This window comes from Pundamilia nyererei, unplaced genomic scaffold, assembly GCF_000239375.1.
Source record: "Pundamilia nyererei isolate P.nyererei 1_Seehausen unplaced genomic scaffold, PunNye1.0 scaffold00030, whole genome shotgun sequence".
NCBI classification, from domain to species: domain Eukaryota; kingdom Metazoa; phylum Chordata; class Actinopteri; order Cichliformes; family Cichlidae; genus Pundamilia; species Pundamilia nyererei.
In genome coordinates this window covers 931,603-949,946 of record NW_005187431.1, presented here as the reverse complement: position 1 = coordinate 949,946, position 18,344 = coordinate 931,603, and the positions used below count along the sequence as shown (strand labels likewise).

At 41.8% G+C, this 18,344-nt stretch overlaps 1 protein-coding gene across 2 annotated transcripts; it reads right to left on the bottom strand.

Annotated features, from left to right (window-relative positions):
- Positions 1–3,137: 3,137 nt before the first annotated feature.
- Positions 3,138–16,671, bottom strand: satb1a (SATB homeobox 1a). 2 transcript variants are annotated; one of them, XM_005728770.1, is made up of 11 exons: positions 16,217–16,671; positions 15,488–15,717; positions 15,045–15,221; positions 14,835–14,961; positions 14,120–14,243; positions 12,973–13,084; positions 10,807–11,339; positions 8,066–8,263; positions 7,635–7,790; positions 5,754–5,957; positions 3,138–4,814 (listed from the first exon to the last, which is right to left on the bottom strand). In XM_005728770.1, exons 2-11 carry the CDS (start codon positions 15,702–15,704, stop codon positions 3,933–3,935), a joined length of 2,730 nt encoding a protein of 909 aa, XP_005728827.1. In that variant the 5' UTR covers positions 15,705–15,717; positions 16,217–16,671; the 3' UTR covers positions 3,138–3,932. The 2 variants fall into 2 exon arrangements, with proteins under 2 accessions (XP_005728827.1, XP_013765194.1); XM_013909740.1 differs by lacking the exon at positions 16,217–16,671 and having other exon boundaries at positions 15,488–15,722.
- Between the last annotated feature and the right edge of the window lie 1,673 nt (positions 16,672–18,344).

Below are 18,344 nucleotides of genomic sequence, written 5' to 3'. Positions count from 1 at the left end.
CAAATGTCATAACCTCCACTGACTGTGCACCAACTTTATTTACTGAGGTTATATCTATCAGGTCTTTATTTCTTGATGTTCATATGTGTCATACTTGTTTTAAGTCGCCAATTCTGAATTATAACTAGCATTAACATATCTTTAAGGAGAGAGCAAATCTGATTAACATCTGATCTTTGTGTTTTTTGTTCAGTAATCAGCATGAACTGTGTATACACGCATAACCTTTATTCAAATAGATAATGTTGGTGTTTCCATCATGTAGTAACTACTAGGTTTAACTGTACAAAGCTTGTTAGACACTGTGAAGCACAGACTTCACAATGTTCGACTAATATGTTTGTTGTGAATATTAATCATGAGGGTAAACGGGCAGTCCAGCTGCTGCCTCAGAGCCCAGTACACCATGGAGCGAGGTCAGCATATCCAGGATATCTTCAGCTCTCTAAGTTAACCCCGAGTTTCCCAGCTCAGTCACATGAAAGTGGCGGCAGCATCAAACTAATCTAACGGTCATCTACGAATTTAATTCACGGGTCATATCGATATTCTTTTACAGAAAATCATCCTTATTACTGCCAACTATTCCAGAGACGTGAACTCCACAGTATAAAGAACACAAAAATATAGCAGTGCAACACAACACTGCTGTAAAAGAGATCAACGCTTCAGTTTGTTGCAGATCAAAGTGGAAAGAATGTGATTGGCTGAACAGGTGTTATTGCATGTTCTATGTTATCTGCATTTCCATCAGTGTAAGACACTCAGCAGCAGATTAGAATCAAGTATAATAGCATTTATACATTTAATAAATGTATTAATACACGGATGTTCCCGTGACAATGCCAGGCACTGTTTGCGCAGAGATTTTAGTACCGCACGATGCTCATTTAAAACACATTCCTGAGTCTACGTACACATTTGATATGAGGTCAGCAATTACAGTGTCTGTGTCCCGTGACAAGCTGACCAGGCATGTGAAGACTACTCCACTACATTCGTGGCTAAAACATTAAAAGTGGAGTTGGTGACAGAAAAACAGGGTATTTTAAAACTTTACCTACAGTTTAGAGTACCAGCACCATTGCTGCTTGGGATTTGAAATGCATCGTGGGATTCCAAGCTGCCCCAAGTCCATACTACCACCAGTTCATAGCAATCGATTATCTAGGATCGACCTTACTTTGCACTGTAACCAATCAGATGTTAGACAAGCTGCAGTGGCAGCAGTAATGCTGTCCCCTGAGTTTGATGGGTGAGGCTGACAGATAAAATTAATTCATGAACAGCCAGAGGTCAGGGCTGCTAAAATGAATTAAATAAATACATCAATAAATAATTAATCAAATGTGTCAATAATTAATTAAAATGCAAACAAATAAATAATGAATTAAATATGTCAATAATTAATTAAATGTGTCATCAATATTTAATTAATTAATTAATTCCAATTTTAATTAATTATTGACACATTTAATTAATTATTTAATGGTGTATCTAATTCATTCATTTTGTCACTCTTGGCACTCCATAATGAAAACATGTTAAAAGTTAAACATTTTCCAAATTTCTTTTTTTAAATATACACTCTGTTCACAGTCTTTCTTTCAGAGCTAAACTTTAAACACTGCGCACACTTGCAGCCCACTCTATGGGAAGAATAAAATGAGAACTAAACTTTTAAAAGACTTTTAAAATATTGACTGTATATTTTGAGAGATTTACAGATTCAAACATGAATAGAAATTCTATGTGTACACTGTTTCAGAAACCAACTTGTTCATTCGTTAGCATATAATGATAAGCCTGATACTGGACAATCTTGAGATATAGGAATAAACATTGCACCATTTCAAGTACAGACATTTTAGATACCATTCTGATTGGTTATTCGTCCTTTATTTTATTTAGTGGCTCAATAGGTTCTGCAGTTAAACCTGTATTATTCTTTGTAAATTCAAATGTCACTGTTTATGGAGCCTGTCCATCTTTTGGCTGATGTTATTGGCCAGTGTCGGCCTATCAGAGATATATCAGCATTATCATGTAAATTTAGTGATGTGTGACAACACAATACCTTTTTTTTCTTGCAGAACATAATGAAGAAGATTATGCATATGGCAACTTAGAAGTGGTGTCACTACACCTTACAGTAGTCTCAACACTGTTTGGAGCGGAGTGTGTCTCTGTGTTAGGCTGTTAAGTAAAATGCAATGCTGGATAGTTAGTAAACAAAGACCCCACTGATAATCAAATACACTTGATTAACTGATCATCAGCAAATGTGAGCACCTCTATAAAAGCAGAATTTTTTAGCAGTTTGCCAGTCTGGAGCATTCGTGTGTGTGAGTTAACAAAATGACACATTGTTCCCAGCAAATTTACCCCAAGGTCAGACTGTGCAATGTTCAGAGAAACTGCAGAAAACCCAAGAGCTACGTCTCAGACTCTACAGGCCTCTGTTAGAGGGGAAAAATTGGGGAAAAAAAGACTGAACAAGTATGTCTTGTTTGGAAGGGTTGTCAAGAGAAAGACTCTTCTCTCTAAAATGCACAGCTTAGCTTTGCAAAGAACAAACCACAAGACTTCTTTGGACTGATGAGACCAAAGTAGAGATGTCTGGCCATAATGCACAGTGCAACACTTGGTGAAAACCAAACTCAGCATATCAGTGCAAACAACTTGTACCAACTGTCAAGCATGGTGGAGGAGGGGTGATTACTTGGGCTTACACCTTGTAGCCACTGAGTTGACCACGAATTCCTCTGTATATCAAAGTATTATAGAGTCGAATGTGAGGCCTACCACTTTCCTACCACTTAAACTTGGCAAAAATTGCATCTTGCAACATGACAATGATCCCACAACTGCAACAGAATAGCTGAAAAAGGAAATGTGTTGGAATAACCCAGTTAAAGTCCAGACCTCAATAATTGATTAAAATGATGAGGTAGGACCTTAGGAGAGTTGTGCAAAAGTGCAAACTTCAATAAACTCAATCAACATTGTAAACAAGAGTGGGCCAGTACACAAACTTTCTTTGTCACATGTCTGTATATACAGTTTATATATAAAGAATATTGACACTGGCTTTTTTTTTTTTTTTACCAATTTAATGTCATCGTCAGCATCTGTCCCTAGAAAATAACTTCTTCCAAATGATTATACTTGAAGTTTATAAGATGACATATTGTTTAATGTAATCATGTGGCTAGTAACATACTATGGGTGTTACATGATCCCAGTCCTTTCCCAGTAAGTATTTAATTTAAAACGACAACAGGAAACTTGTTATTTAATAAGAGCGAAACATGAACAGTGAAATTTATGAGGTAAAGAGTAAACGACTCAGACAAAAGCCAAACCACAAAGCACGGTTAGCACAATTAAAACAAAAATGGTGAAGATACACCTAAAAAAACCAAAAGAACAACATGATTGGCAGTGCCACTCTCTTCAAGGCATTTCTGGTATGGCCGTTTTTCAAAAATGTCAGTCAACCAACTACACTTACTCTTTTTAAATAGAGATATGTAATCTGAGGCTCATTGTATTGGTTCCCAGCACTCCACCCAGAAATATAACTATACATGGAAACTATGTACTAAAGTTCAGTCACAGTAAACTGTCTCAAGTGCATCAAGAATCCTCAAATCACAGTACAGCTTTCTATGTAATTACATAACTTAAGTCTCTGGTTATGAAAGCTGTGGTATACACAGTATTTTATTAGTCTTTCCACAGTGTGTAACAATGCAAGCCTATAAACACATAAATACCAACACGCTGTGACTCTGGACTGGAGCAATATTTTAAGTGAGAAGCATTTGCACCGAAGTTGCTATGTTTCAGAGAGGAGAAGCACCCGGTCCTGGGTCTAAATGGTAAGTATGGCTTGTCCAAGCTGCTGTATGTTACTGGATGTATGCAGGTTAAATGTAGCTCTCCTGCTCTTCCTTCATAGGGGGAATAGTTTGAGTGCCAACATCCGATTCTTTTAATACAGTCATCTCACTTGTTTCATTTCTTCCTGTTAAGTTCTCCTCCTTTTGTTCTGTTTCTGTTTTTCCACCTTCTTCCAGTTCCTGTGCAGTCACATTAGCCTGCAAGATGTTTGGGTCTGTGCAGTAATGCTTGTGGTCGCGACTGTGTTTTGGGCTGTAGTCTTGGCTTTGTCCTTGGTCCTGGCTATTGAAGAAGTTGCGAATTATATGTTTAGGTAAGCCCAGCTGGGCAGACAAGGTGTGGACCGCTTCCTCGTCTGGGTTGAGGCCCACGTCCTTGATGAAACTTTGCAGGATACCGAGGGCATCTCTGGACACATTTAACCCCTGACATTGGACCTCCTTGTAACTTTCTACCTCATTATCTGTCTCTGAACAAACCCCAGCCCTACACTGTTCCTCATTCTTCATGTTGGGCCATTTCACAGACAGCTTCTCTTTAACCTTCCCTTTTTTGCCATCTCCCGTGATGTCATCTATGTCTTCCTTCCCTATATTTCCATCCCATACCTGTTCGCTGTTTTCTGCACCTCTGTCCCTCACGGTTCCAGCACAACCCCAGTCCCCACCTAAACTGTCCCTGTTTTCTCTTCCACCCTCAACCCATTCTTTACTGTCCCCTCTCTCACCATTGCTGCTGCCTCTGCCCTGCAAATGTACTCTCAAGTGCTGCCAGGCACCGCCAGCATCAGACTCGGCTGGCGATGCAGCGCAGGGTTGTGTCGGGGAAAGGTGAGGTCCTGTCTCGGGCTGAAGGGGTTGATGGGGTTGTAGATGGTGTTGCTGTGGCATCAAAGAGCTGCGTTGGTACTGATGAGAGAAATTAGAAGTGATTAGAGCAAAAAGGTTGGTATTTAAATTTTTCTAGTTTTGAGTGTGAGCAGTACTATGTTTGACTTTAAATAGTTGTGAATGAAATAAAGTGAAGTCAACAGAGACTGTTTCGCTCAAGAAATGTCACCTTTTATGTTAAAATGAAACTACAACTTAACATGCACACCCATCCATTGTGTTTTGTTTTTGTGTTTTTTTACCATATCTAATTGAATCTGCAGAGTTTAGACACTGATTTGCTGCTATATGAGCAAAGGCACAGGACACGATGATCTGGGCTGGTGTGAAATCAAGGGTAGTGGAGACCGTTTGATCTTAATCTCCTTAGTGTTCACATGTGAGGTGATCTGCAGTGCAGCCACCCAGAACTGATGTCTGCAAATGCACATCAGGATCTGAATTTGCCCATGTGGTGTTGACTTTTCTTGTCAACACTACATGGGCAATGATGCAATGATATGCTAGGCAGTGGGCTGTATGTTCACAAACAGAAGGGTATGCAACCATTTTATCTTTGAGTTTGTCCTATAATCAAGCCATCAATCCATGCACAAGCAATGGAAGGGAAAGAAAAATAACTAATCAGCCTCACGGATCATTGCTTAATGTGGTAATCATCTTTTTTTTCTGACATCTCTGGCATTTAGCTGTCATTACTCTGCTGCTTTTCCATTGCACGCCCTAGAGATCTATTGGCATTCAATGTGATGTATTCACTTTCAGATTTCTGATAACTTTTTATCCATAACTTTTTTAAATTACAAAATTAAAGTCAGTACACCTTAGCCTCAAGTGTTTTCTGCCATGTATATAGCTGTTTAAAACTCTAATACATAATAGTTTTCTTCTCAAGCAAGATCTACTGAAGTCAGAGTGTCTGTTGATAATAATGTTTTTCACTTTTGGAAGTCTTACCAATGTATTGTCATTGCTTAGCAGGGTGAACCTGTCAATGCAGTGCTGTTGTGCAGTCATGTTGCTGCTCTCCTGTTCGTAGATGGCATCTCTTTCATTCTGGGACAGGCTGAGGAACCGGCGGATCATGCACAGATTCTCCCACAGCGTCCGGTTCTCTGGACTGGGTTCCTCCTTCCAACGCAGCAGCTCGCACAACCATCCCTACAGGAAATATGTGCATATGCACAAGGTGGCTACAGTTGCTTAACAACTCTTAAAATATCTTAAAAGCACATTCACTAATAAAGGGCAAGGGAATAAGCAGCCTTACATTCAGTTAGAATTGGTTTCAATGTGTTTAGTCATGTCACTGGAAAAATTTCCAGCACAAAGTGCTGCTGTTTTCTCCCCAACGACACACTTAGATCACACAACGTGACCATATCAATATGACTATGCTGTTATGTTTGACAACCCCTTTCAGGCTGTTTATGTCTATTTTAAAATGCTTACAGTACAGTACAGCAGACTGATAAGATAAAAAAAGGTAATTTAAAGGTTGCAGAACATGAGTAAACTCACACATTAAAAAAGAGGCTAAGCTGGGGTTCAGTTTAAGCCTTGTAGACTGCCAGCAGAACTTTGAAGATGCATGTTTAGCGACAGCATTTGCAGCCTTACATTTAATTAGCTTATGTATGTTGGCACCCTATATACAGTGAAAGGGATTGACCAAAGGGGGAAAAAAATGAATTCACAATAACTTTCTCTATACATTGACTCCAAACTGGTTCAGTGTGTTCTCAATATACATACAAAATCAAAAAAAAAAATTGGATCTGCCAGATAATCTGAAGATTATAGCAAGATTTTCTTATCAGCATGAATTGTTTGTGTATCATGAAGGAAGAAACTTGTGAGTGACAGATTGAGGAACGTAAAGCCAAGCTAGTTTCAGACTCATGAACTGAGGATGATTATGTTTGCAAGCAAGCTGATATGCTCACACGCGCGCGCACACACACACACACACACACCTGGCTGTAGCCCAACTCTAGCACACAATGCCATCCAGATGCACAGTGCAGATAGAACAGGGAGATGCTGCATGGCTCTGCCTGCCAAACAACCGGGTAATACGGGGGGTGGGGTGGAGGATAAAAGATAGAGAGAGTGCGAGAGAATAAAGGGAAACAGGGGTGGGGGTTAAAGAAAGTAAGGTAAAAAAAAATGGAGGCCAGTGAAAGAACCTCAGGGGTTTTGGACCACCTGGCTGTACTGGCATGACCGCTGAATGACCTCCAAACATCTTGATGATGAGTAGAAAGAAGAGGGAGTTATATGGGAGAAGAAAGAAAGAAAGAAAAGAAAAAAGAAAGCAAGCAAGAAAGAAGCTAAAAATTGGAGATGTGCTCGAGAGGAAGAGAAAATGAGACAGCTAAAATCCCCCCATTCCATGAAGGGAAATTATCCTCAAAACAAAAGGCAATAACAAGCTTATGGGGCCGCCATAAAAATGAGAACAATAAACACTCAAATCGTGCTTGTGTGTGTGTATTTGTATTAGTGTTGCTGTGTCTCTGTGCGCGCGATCACGTTTTACTTGCATGTGCTCTTACTGTATGTTTGTGTGCACAAGCGAGTGGTGTGTATGTGTGTATGGTGACTATTAAAGCGATAATTTAGGACACAATAGCAGTCTGATGCACTGATGATAGTCCTCTGCAGAGTACAGCTGCTGGTTGATTATCTGGGCTTTCCTCCACACACGGTATCCATCGCTGCTTTAACTGAGGCGATGGAGTCATAAATGAATGCTAAAATTGAGCATTTCATCAAGCGATAGAAACGATTGGGTGGTTTGTATGCTCAGATTTAAACTAACAAGAAGCAAAGTACCTGGCTCTTGGAGGCGGCAACCTTCGCAAACAGCGCCTGAGACACTTTGGCTCTCTTCATCTCATGCTGGATCTCCTCATAGATAGAGGCGCTGACATTGAGAACGCAGCTGTCTGTCCGCAGTCCTCTGTCTGCTGTAACTGGGGACAGTCTTGACTAAAAATAAGCAAACAAGAAGGAAAACCGGGTTTAAATACAGGCTATGCAAAGTAATGGGCAATAGGAGGACTATGAAACCGATAACAGGCAAAGGTTTTTATGTTTTTTTTATTTGAAAATGCTCCACTTTGAGAGCTAACACAGGCATAGTTGAGCCAAGTGACAGAACTCACACTTGAATATTTCAATGCTGTTTTATGAACAACTTTAACCTTTCACAGCTGGTTTACAAGACTTTTGTTTTCATGTCTTTCAGTCTTTTGCTGGCTGACCTGTGAGGACCTCGGTGGCGTGTTGTTGCAGCTGGGTGTGAATACAGTCAGACTTCTCTCCTTCTCCTCTTGGTATATGCGCTCCCTCTCAGCCTCAGGGAGCTGCAGGAAGCTGTGCATTGCCCGTAGGTTGACCAGCAGAGATTGGGAGGCGTGTTTCGGGTCCTCCTCCTTTCGCAGGATCTCAGAGAGTAGGCCCTGATAAACACACAGAAAAATCAGCGTAAGTTGATACTTGTGATGGATTTTTTTCCTTCTTCTATAAGCGGCTCCCTTTAGGGGTCACCACAGCAGACCATCTTCATCTCACCCTATCCTTAGTATCCTCTTCTGTCACACCAACCTTGTGAATGTCCTCTCCTCAGAGGACTTCCTCTTTTCCTCCTGCCTGGAAGTTCAGTATTCAACATCCTTTGTCCATTATATCCTCTATCCCATCTCTGCACATGTCCAAACCATCTCAGCCTTTCCTCTCTAACTTTGTCTCCAAACTGCTCAACCAGAGCTGTCCCTATGATGCCACCTCCAGCTCAGCCTCCTGTCTTTTTGCTAGTCTCCAAACCATACATCACAGCAGGTCTCGTGACTATCTAGTAAACCTTCCTTTTCACTCTTCCTGCTATCCTTCTGTCACAACCCTGGCACTCGTCTCCACCAGAGCCATCCTGCCTACACTTCTTCTCACTTTCTTTTTTGCATTTTCCGTTGCTTTGGATTGTTGACCCCAAGTATTTAAACTCATCTACCTCTAAGTCTGCTCCTTGCATGTTCACCTTTCCACCTGTCTCCCTGTCATTCACTCACGTACTCTCTCTTCCTTGAAAAGTGGTCCCAGCACACTTCTTCTCCATCCTTGAGGCATCCTCTCATCCTCCAAGATTGTGTTATACAATCTGGTCAAAAAGTCCACTGCCCTCTCTACCGCACATTGTTACCTCCACAGGATTGCCATCTGGCTTCTCAAGTACATGTTAGTAAATGTCCTAGCAGCACATCCTTTCCAGGTCGATCTATACATGATGTTAGTGGTATAAAAATGGTTTGAGGGACACCAACTTTGCTTTCTTCAGTTTATTCAAAACTCACATAATTTAAAACAAGCGGCAACTTAAGATAATATCTCGACCTTCAAGTGAGAAATGGTTAGCGATGATCACCATATATGATAGAAAAAAAGAAACAAGTCTTCACCAGTGCTGTGATGCTGACCTTTATTCTTCTAGAATTACTTATGGATCATTTCTCATTCTTAACGGTAGATAGACATTTTCTGAAAAGGTTTATGCCAGAAGAACTACTGAGTTAAGATAACAATCAGTAATGCTCTTATCAAATATGATAGCAATACTGATGAGCTCATCTAACTCCAAACTGCAACATTTCTTTGAAGCAGAGGAACAGTAAGCATTCAGTTGTACAGAGGGATGACAGATATTGTAATTCTGCTTTAAAGCTATATGAACTCATAAACCTGAATTCTTTTCCTTCATGTTGAATGTTCAGCTTTCACAAACAAAATGATTCAGGTCAGGTATTAAAAGCTCCAGTCTCTCAGGAATCACAAATGGAAAAGGTCTCATGAAATATTATGTATTCTTTCACTGTCTTCATTTAAAGATGATAAATGTAAAGTTTCTTGTGAAACTAAAGGAATTCAGCAATAGCCTCGTATCCAACTCTGAATCCTATTCAGTGGCATCTTGACAAAACCTTGCAGTTTAGGGTTTCACAGCCAGCTTCTAGTCAGTGCTTAGCATGCTGCTCGCCTGTACATCTAGCATTATTCTGTCTGTATCTGTCTATACAGGGAAGCGTTCAAACACCACATGCAAATTTCAGGGATTCCTTCCCTGAAAGGAAATCAGATTTCACACTGGCAGAGAAATGGCTTTAGAGGAAACAGCCTTCTTATTCAAATAATAGATTGTGGTTGGAGCTGCCCAGCAAACCCTGCCTTCTGAAGAGATGGAGGCTTGATGTGAGTCGTCAAATGACAAATGCTTCCCTCGCTTTTAGATGACGTTTTGGCATCGTGCCCAACTTGTATGGCTGGCACCAGAGCACCTTGGACTTGGCAACAGGGAAACATGGGGGTGGATAATAACTAACTCTGCTTATTGTGATGAAAATGATAATGAAGGTAATAATAATAATAACAACGGGCTTAGCCGGTCCTTTGAGCCCCATTTCTGTGGGCACACTAGTGAATATAAGATGATGGACACAGACAACAAAGCATTTTAGTGTTAGAGAGGAGGCGATAGTAGAGGGAGATATGGATACAAAATGAAGGAGACCAATGGACAAAGTAAGGGAGAGATTAAATATAGATGGATTGACCATGGGGGTTAGAGATTAAATGAATAGAAGGGCTGCCAGAGTGAAAGGTGGTGAGATGGACAGCGAGATATAGAGGTAGAGAGGGAGGCAGCAGTTCTCTGAGGGGTTGTGATTAGTTGGCCCAGCTGCTGCTTCAGTGCTGGCACCGGCTTTGTGCCGCAGAGAGCTGGCACAAACACACACTCACACACGCATACAAACACACATGCACAAGGGGGAGGAGGCACTACGGCAAAGGCCATGCCAGTGTGCCAACCATCTCACACTCACATATTCACAGAACACACTTAGCTATCACCGCAGCACCAGGGCACGAGCAACCAAATCACCACCAAAGAGTTGAAAACTGCTTTAAAATTCGATTTCAGCATCTTTTATTTTGCTCTCTCCTGCAACCATACCTGGGTCCTGTTAAATGCCACCCGGGCAAAGACGGCTTGGGAGATGCCTGCTCTCTTGAGCTCCTCCCTCACGTTCTGGTAGATGTCAATCGGCACCTCTGATGGTCCAGCGGAAGACGCAGCCAAGGTCTGGTTTTGCAGTCCGGCAGAAGAGCTTCCACCCGGGCCGCACTGCACTTGCTGCAGGGCTTGGGGATCAGGAGCTTTAGAGAAGACCTTGGCAGGAGCCCTCCCTACAGGGGGATGGTTCAGATACTGCTGTGGTGACGATGCCAAACCCTGGCCAGCAAGCATGCGACTAACAGCATACTGCTGGTTTAGAAACTGGGCCATCACCAGCTGCTGGTTGACCATTTGGGAGCTCAGAGGCTGGGTTACCAGCCCAGGAGGGCGCAGACTGAGGGGTGGGCAGTTGGATATGTTGGCAACCGCTCCACGAGGGAAAAGGAGAGTTGAGCTCTGGTCAGCGGGGGTACCAGTGGCTGGCTGGCTGAGGGTCATATGTGAGGACTGGTCAGAAAAGTTGTCAATGTCTGGTAAAGGACAAGGAAAGAAGAGGCAGGACTATTTTTTACTCATTGTTCAAGTGCTAATAACATCTCCAAGTCACAGGATGATTTACATTGTGGCAGGAAAAAGTGGGTGAACCCAGGTTTTCTTCAATATCTGGTCACCAGGTCATATATGATCGCAAGTTTAAGTAAAGAAAAACAAAATAAGCTTCTTCAGGTCATCAACTGGCATCTCTGTTAGGTTTAAGCCTAAGTTTAGACTGGACCAGAAGATAGATTTTCTTCATTTGAAGCCATTTTGTAGCTAGTTAAGCATCTTGATGTATCATAATACTCCCTCCACTGTATTCCACCCATGGGATCATGGTTTCACTTTGGAATACAGTCCACTTTTATTGCCCTAAGTAGTGGTTTGTGTTCTCCATAAACAATTTATTGATTAACTGTCTCTCTGGGCTCTGGTTCTTTTATTGTTGTGCATTTTGTATTTTACTGTTTGTTGTACTGGTAAAACCTAATCCTGAATAAAAAAGAAAAGCCAGTTCTGGGAACTTTGGCAGGTTTGGCAGGTGTGTAAGCCTGTCCCTTCATGGTTACATCACAGTCATGACACTTTGCAGCTGTGTAGCTGACACCAACATCCTGGCCCCAGATGGTAGATGGGTGTTGTCTGGGAACTGATATGATTCCTGTTCAAGATCATCTTTAATTTATAAGTTAAGTTGTTCTAAGACGTAATCCATTCATATTTCAAGGATTAGACTCCATGTTTACTGAGTCCTTGCTTTAAATAGCATTTGTGGTCATCAGCAAAGATATTCAGAGACTTTTTTTAATCTGTATTGTACATGTTTAGTAGTTGTGACAGGTGGTTTGTGCGGTTTGCACAAACTGGTCTTGGAGACACCTACAATGGTGGGAAACTTTTACTTTATTAAGTACTAATCTAATAGCATGCAATTTCCTACAACACTTCTATCATAAAGTTTGCTTTCATGCAATATTTTCTTTTTTTTGTTGACATTGTTGAACAGTTAATGATTCTTAAGCTAAGATAAGATTTTTTTGCATTTGAGGAGCAGAAGCCACTGACATCACCCCACCAACTCAACACTGGACAATCTTATCCAAATCCCTTGAGGAGTACTGGTAATAATTCGGCTGTATGTGTAATATTGAGGTTATAGGTAACTGGCAGTGGTATACTGTACTGAATTATAATAAAGGGGCACTTTTAAATTGCATGTTTTGGTGGATGCCTGCGAACTTTTGTCACCACAGTAATGTCACAAATGTGCAAAGTGCACCGAACTGTGTTTGTGTGTAACCAAGATCAAAGGTTTACTTTGAAGAATACAACTATTTTTGTAAAAGTTCATAAAATAATTGTATCTGTTCATAGTTATAACTTATTCAAAGATTTGGCTATCTCTAAAAACAAATTCATACGGCTTATTTTAAAGGGTTCAACAGCTTTTCCTGCTACTGCACTGTAAAATTTCCCTATAAAATGAAAATGGGGAAGCATTCATCTTTTTATTCAAGTTGCTAAAAGTGTATGACGCCTGTTAGTAGGACAAAGCTCATATAATCAGTATCTAGAGTGTATCAGACATGCTGTAATACTTCACAGGTGTGTTTTGAGTTCTCTCACCCTTGAAGCATTTGGACTTCTTGAAGTGCTTGTACCATCGGCCAAACTCATGACACTTGGCAGCTGAGACATTTGCATAGTAAGTGCTATTTACAATAGACGATATCATACTCTGAAACAGAGGGGAAAAGACAATAGAAATTCATTACATTTTCTGAGCTCCTGCTATGGGCGGCTTGGGTGTCTCAGCTGTTCACACATCTGATATTAATGAACTCAGATCTGTGTTATTAAAAAGACCCCCAGGTAAATAGGATAATAAAGACAGATGAGAGTGTCAGTGTGTGAGCTGTGTGGCTATGCATGCATCCATGCATACATGCGTGTGTGAGTGTGCAGTTAAACAAAACACTACAGGTCATCAGAGACTATGCCTCTGTCTCTCATTCACTCACTCTTACACACACACACACACACACACACACACACACACACGGTTTGTCCCTGAAGACTATCCTGTGCAATCTTTACATCTTATTACACCTTTCATCTTCTCATATTTATTTTAATCTGCTTCCCGCAAACAAGAGAGGGGGGTTAAGGTAGTGATAGGAGAGGAAGAGAGATGGGGGAGGAAGGATTTGCTTGTATCAGATTTTAACACGGCAGAGAAGAGAGGAATCTGAGGTAGAGAGAAGACGGTGAACAGTTATCCTCTATCAGACTGTAGATGTCCTACGCCTCGGGCAAAATAATAGATCGACCAGGTTGATAATTATGAATATTCATAAAAAGGCCTTCCCCAAACACTGCGTGATTAATGACAATTATTTCTGCAGTTGTGTCTGTATTTGCTTAATTAAACACACAAGAATTGAAGATATTACATTTAGATTATCGCTGAATCAGTCCAGAGTGCAGAAAAGGCTAAACAGCAAAGGACTGAAAATCAACAGGATCAAGATAGGCAGCAAGCAGGCGGCATGGCTTTTAAGGAGATAACCATCTCTCTTTATCTGTTTCTCCCTCCTGTGCTCTGCCCCCACACCTTATCTATCTCTGCATCTGGACTTCCTGTCTAACTACTGGACCCTTTGCTTACTCTTTGCCACATGTCAAAGAGGGCACAGAAGATTAAATTGCATGCATGTGAAATGCTAATTTTGAATTTTAGTCAAGTTTAGATTATTATCTCTCTTTTGTATACCTGGGACAGTGGGCACTCCTTGGCCAGTGAGCTCTGGTTCATGTCCTTGAGGAGCTCTTTCAGAGCATTTCTCACCGTCGAGTGACTCCACTGCTCGGCTGGCAAGTCCTCCAATTTAGGACAGCTACACAAAGGTCAAAGAAAAAAAAGAACTAGATGATTTTAGTATATTACTGTTTAAAGGTATATTTAAGCTCAGCAGTGTTTTACTTTGACAACAAAGTGAAACACTACTAGACCTTCCATGATGTAACTTAATGGCATATTTCATTAGAATCTCTCAACATGGTTATTTACTGAAAAAGCTCCGGTCAGAGCCAGAGAAGCTCAGTAGTATCCCCTCAAGAAGACACCAACATGGATTGTTGTCAAAATGCTGAAGCACATGTACTGTCTAATGCAATAAAGAAATCACAAGCACACTTAAGCTCAAGAAGCTTCAGATAACAATAATGATATCAGGTCCGTCTTTATTTGCAGTACACTGTTTTCATAGAATATATATATATAAAAAAAAACAATAGGAAAAGTACATTTGGTGTCAAAGTGCTGGTATTGCATATGCTGACTCAGTGTCATTACTAAAATCTATGATTTAACCACTTTAAACTTCATCTGAATGTACATTTGTGCAGCAATGTATAACTCACACAAACAGGACAAAGATATGACCCTGAAGGCAAACATACTGATATGAGTGCTGTCTGCTCTCTACCTGTGCAGCTGGATTTTAAGTGTGATAACGTGGTGAACATCCTGCAGCATGTCTGCCACTGTTGCATCTGGAGCGTCGGTTACGTAGGACAGAGGCACCGGGTTCCACCTACCCACCTGGATCAGACCTGAACACACGCACATACATAGGTGAAAATAAGAAAGATTTAGAGTTTAAGCTGCGCTTTCTTTGCACTGCAAGTGTTTTTACCTTTTGCCTGTGCTGCAGAGCTGTGTGAATATCCCAGTGTCAGCAGGGCCATCTCTATCAGCTGGTTAAACAGCAGATCTCTCTTAACCAACACAAACTCAGCATGCTCTTCTCTCCTCTCTCCTTCCAAAGGGCTTTCCGTGTGCTCCACCACACAGAACACCGGCAGCAGGCTCCCTGCGATGACAGACATGCATGATGTCATACACCAAACCATTTGGGTAATTAGAAGTAATTCATCAACTTATACAAAGTATTTTTTTATACATGCATTTGCATCAGAACTAGCTGAAATTAAAAACAAACAAACACATTTACAGTTATGAGATAAGCTCAATGAATTTGATAACACAGCTGAGCCATAATCACAGAAGATCCGTGTAAAACTAAAAAAATACATATATGGGTTCAAACCCTAGGTTTCATCTTTTCACCCCATGTACCTCTGCTGTGCCAGCTCTTTCCCTGTGACCTCGCTGTGGTGGGTTTCTGTGCCATGCAGGGGTTTTTGGCCACAGGACTACCTTGTCTGCTCCTCTCCTGGGTCGAGGGTCCCCCCTCATGTTGCTCCACTCGAGCCAGCTTAGCAGGAGGAGGGCGAGGGTCTACAGCAAGATCACAGCCCTCAGCTTTCTTGATTCCATTACACAAGGGATCCATCTGTGGTCTTACACTAATACAGAGATAAAGACGCTTAAACATTAAATACTACACAAGGTAAGCTAATAAAAGTCACTTATACCAGTTCTCCTTAAACTTTTATTGACAAACTTTTTTTTTTATATGTACTCATAGACACGAATTAGATAACTGCAAACTGCTCTAACATTTGTATACATAGTGAACGTCAAGAGAATGTGAGCTGGAAACTGCCACATAAAGTAGCCATAATAAAATATATTTCTAAACACACACACACGTGCACGCAAAGGTTTAAATATCCGTCTCAGCATCGGGGATGACCTTCACCCAGATGCCTCTTTGAGGCTAACCACTGAAATCCCTTATAACAAAAAAGATGCAGTGAATGCTACAGCGCAGTTTCCCCACAATAAACTGCCGTCGCCTCCCGGTGCGCCGCTTGTAAGCGCCGTTGATTCGCTTCAATGTTAGCAGCTAAACAAACAGTCCGACATCTGATTCTGCTGAAGTTTGACTGAGGCGAAACCAACCTGTTTCAGTCTGCACAACGTGCATGCCCGACCCGCTATCGTACATCAGCAGTCCATTCCCGCAGACGGCGTCTGTATCCATATGGTTCTCCCCGCTTCCATAGATCTCTAGTTGGAGAACAGATCCGCTTCTCCCGGCTGTATGTCCCGCGACACGCTCCTGTGCGTCCTATTACTCACAATAACCGTTTACCATCTGAATTTTCTCGTTTTCCCCTTGTGTCAGGAGTAACTATCTCGATCGATCCTCCCTTGTTCCCCGACAGCGCTTTGCTTTCCGATTAAACTAGCCTCAGCACAAGTTGTGAGCGACCTCCCAGCCAGAGCACCGGGGCACGCTGCTTCTGTGGCTCAAGCTCCACAAAGAACAATGTGCGCCGAGGAGCTCCTGGAGTATATTTCCTGTCATATATTAGACCACTGACTCAGGGAGAGCAGTTGTTGGTTACACTTCAAAGCGCTGTGCGCACGAGGAGAGAGAGATAGCGAGAGAGAGAGGGTGAGAGAGAGAGAGAGAGAGAGAGAGAGGTGGGGAGGGGGAGACCTCCCTACACAGTCTCTAAAATCCACGGACCCAGCTGCATTAACATATGGTGTAATAATGAATTCACTAGCGCGCTCCGTAAATGTATTAAATGTGACAATTGCGCATAAATCTATTTATTATGTTCTGCCGCATGCTGTGCACGCACTTATTATTGTCTTTAGGGTATTGGAGCTCTCCATGGTAACAAAGTGGAGCAGGGCAAGGTGGAACTGGCTCACTGATATTAACTTTTGAACGCTGATGTTGTCACAAGATTATCTAAGGCTCATTTTTAATATGCAGAAGATCACTTTTTTCTACTACAGGAAGAGCAGGAATGAGCTCTATACTAAATTTACAGTAGTGTAGGGTGTTTATACTACAGCTCATATTACATGTGTAAAGGTTATATTAAGCTAAAGTATACAGTAGTTGGTATATTGCTGTACACTCAGAATGGCTGTTTCGCTGTTTTTAATGACTAAATTTCGCTTTAAAGTGCTTCAAGGGGCTTCACTTCTTCAGTGTACCTCGAAGTGTTGATATGGCTGCATGAGTTATCATTGGAACCAACTTGTCTTCTGCCCTTTTTGCAGCAACCTTAAGCTGCAGCCGAGCGTAAGCAGACCTCCCCCATGCGGTCCACTGCAGAGGAGGTGCACTCCATCTCGGAAGCTGAGATCCTCAGACAGTGCTTGAAATCTCTGTGAGGGTATCACAAAGCAGCGGGCGAAGTGTGCGCTCCGTGCGTGCACGAGAGGGAGACAGAAAGAGATGAAGAGTCAGAGATCACTCATGCTGGCAGACAGTCTGTTTTCCACCGGTTCATTATAGGGTGGATGGTGTGCAGTGGAAGTGTATGTTTGGGGAGCGGGAGTGTACTCTACTACTTTTTGACTAATTAAACAAAGTGAATTAGCTATCTCCCCAGCCAGAACGAGTCATGGCTGGTTACACATCATTCATCGTGACTAATTCACAGAGAGAGATGTCACTCAGCTGGGCGGAAACGTGTGCGTGCGTATATATGTGTGTGTTTGCAGCATTCCCCTTGCACCTCTGGGTATTTTGCTAAGTAAGGTTCGCAGCAGTGTGTCATCTACTAGTTTGTGTGTGCACGTGCCTTTAAGTTTTTATATGTTGAAATTTCTTCCCCTCTGTTATTCTCTGCTCTACTATTTCATCACTGGCCTGATACGTCATCAATGAGGCTGCCGTGCTAAATGATAATTAAGACCATTACACGCTCACAGAGCGTGCTAGCAGTGCACCGCACAGCTCCCTCAATCGGAGCCTCATCTCAGGGGACACCCTGCTGCTTACACAGTCGCGTATCGCAGCCAAATTAGGTTAGATTTTCACGCCACCTCATTCGCCATAGATGTGATGTGGTTATTATAACCTCATGATGTGGTTAGTGAGGTGGCTGCCGTTACATGGGTGGAGGCAACACGTCAGGGTGTTAAAGGGGAAATGGATTACCGGCACAAAGTATTGCACAGTTTTGTTTCGCCTGCTCCCTGATCTTAAAGCGGACCTATTATGCTTCACATTTTTATTCCGGTACTCCACTAGAGTAGCTTTGTGTGATTCACAGTTCAA

Coding starts and splice junctions, on each gene's coding strand:
- satb1a (XM_005728770.1), bottom strand. CDS start 15,704: ATGGATCCCTTGTGTAATGGAATCAAGAAAGCTGAGGGCTGTGATCTT. Junction 13,085..14,119: donor AGGAGTGCCCACTGTCCCAG/GTATACAAAAGA, acceptor CCTCTGTTTCAG/AGTATGATATCGTCTATTGT. Junction 8,264..10,806: donor TGGCATTTAACAGGACCCAG/GTATGGTTGCAG, acceptor TGTGTTTATCAG/GGCCTACTCTCTGAGATCCT.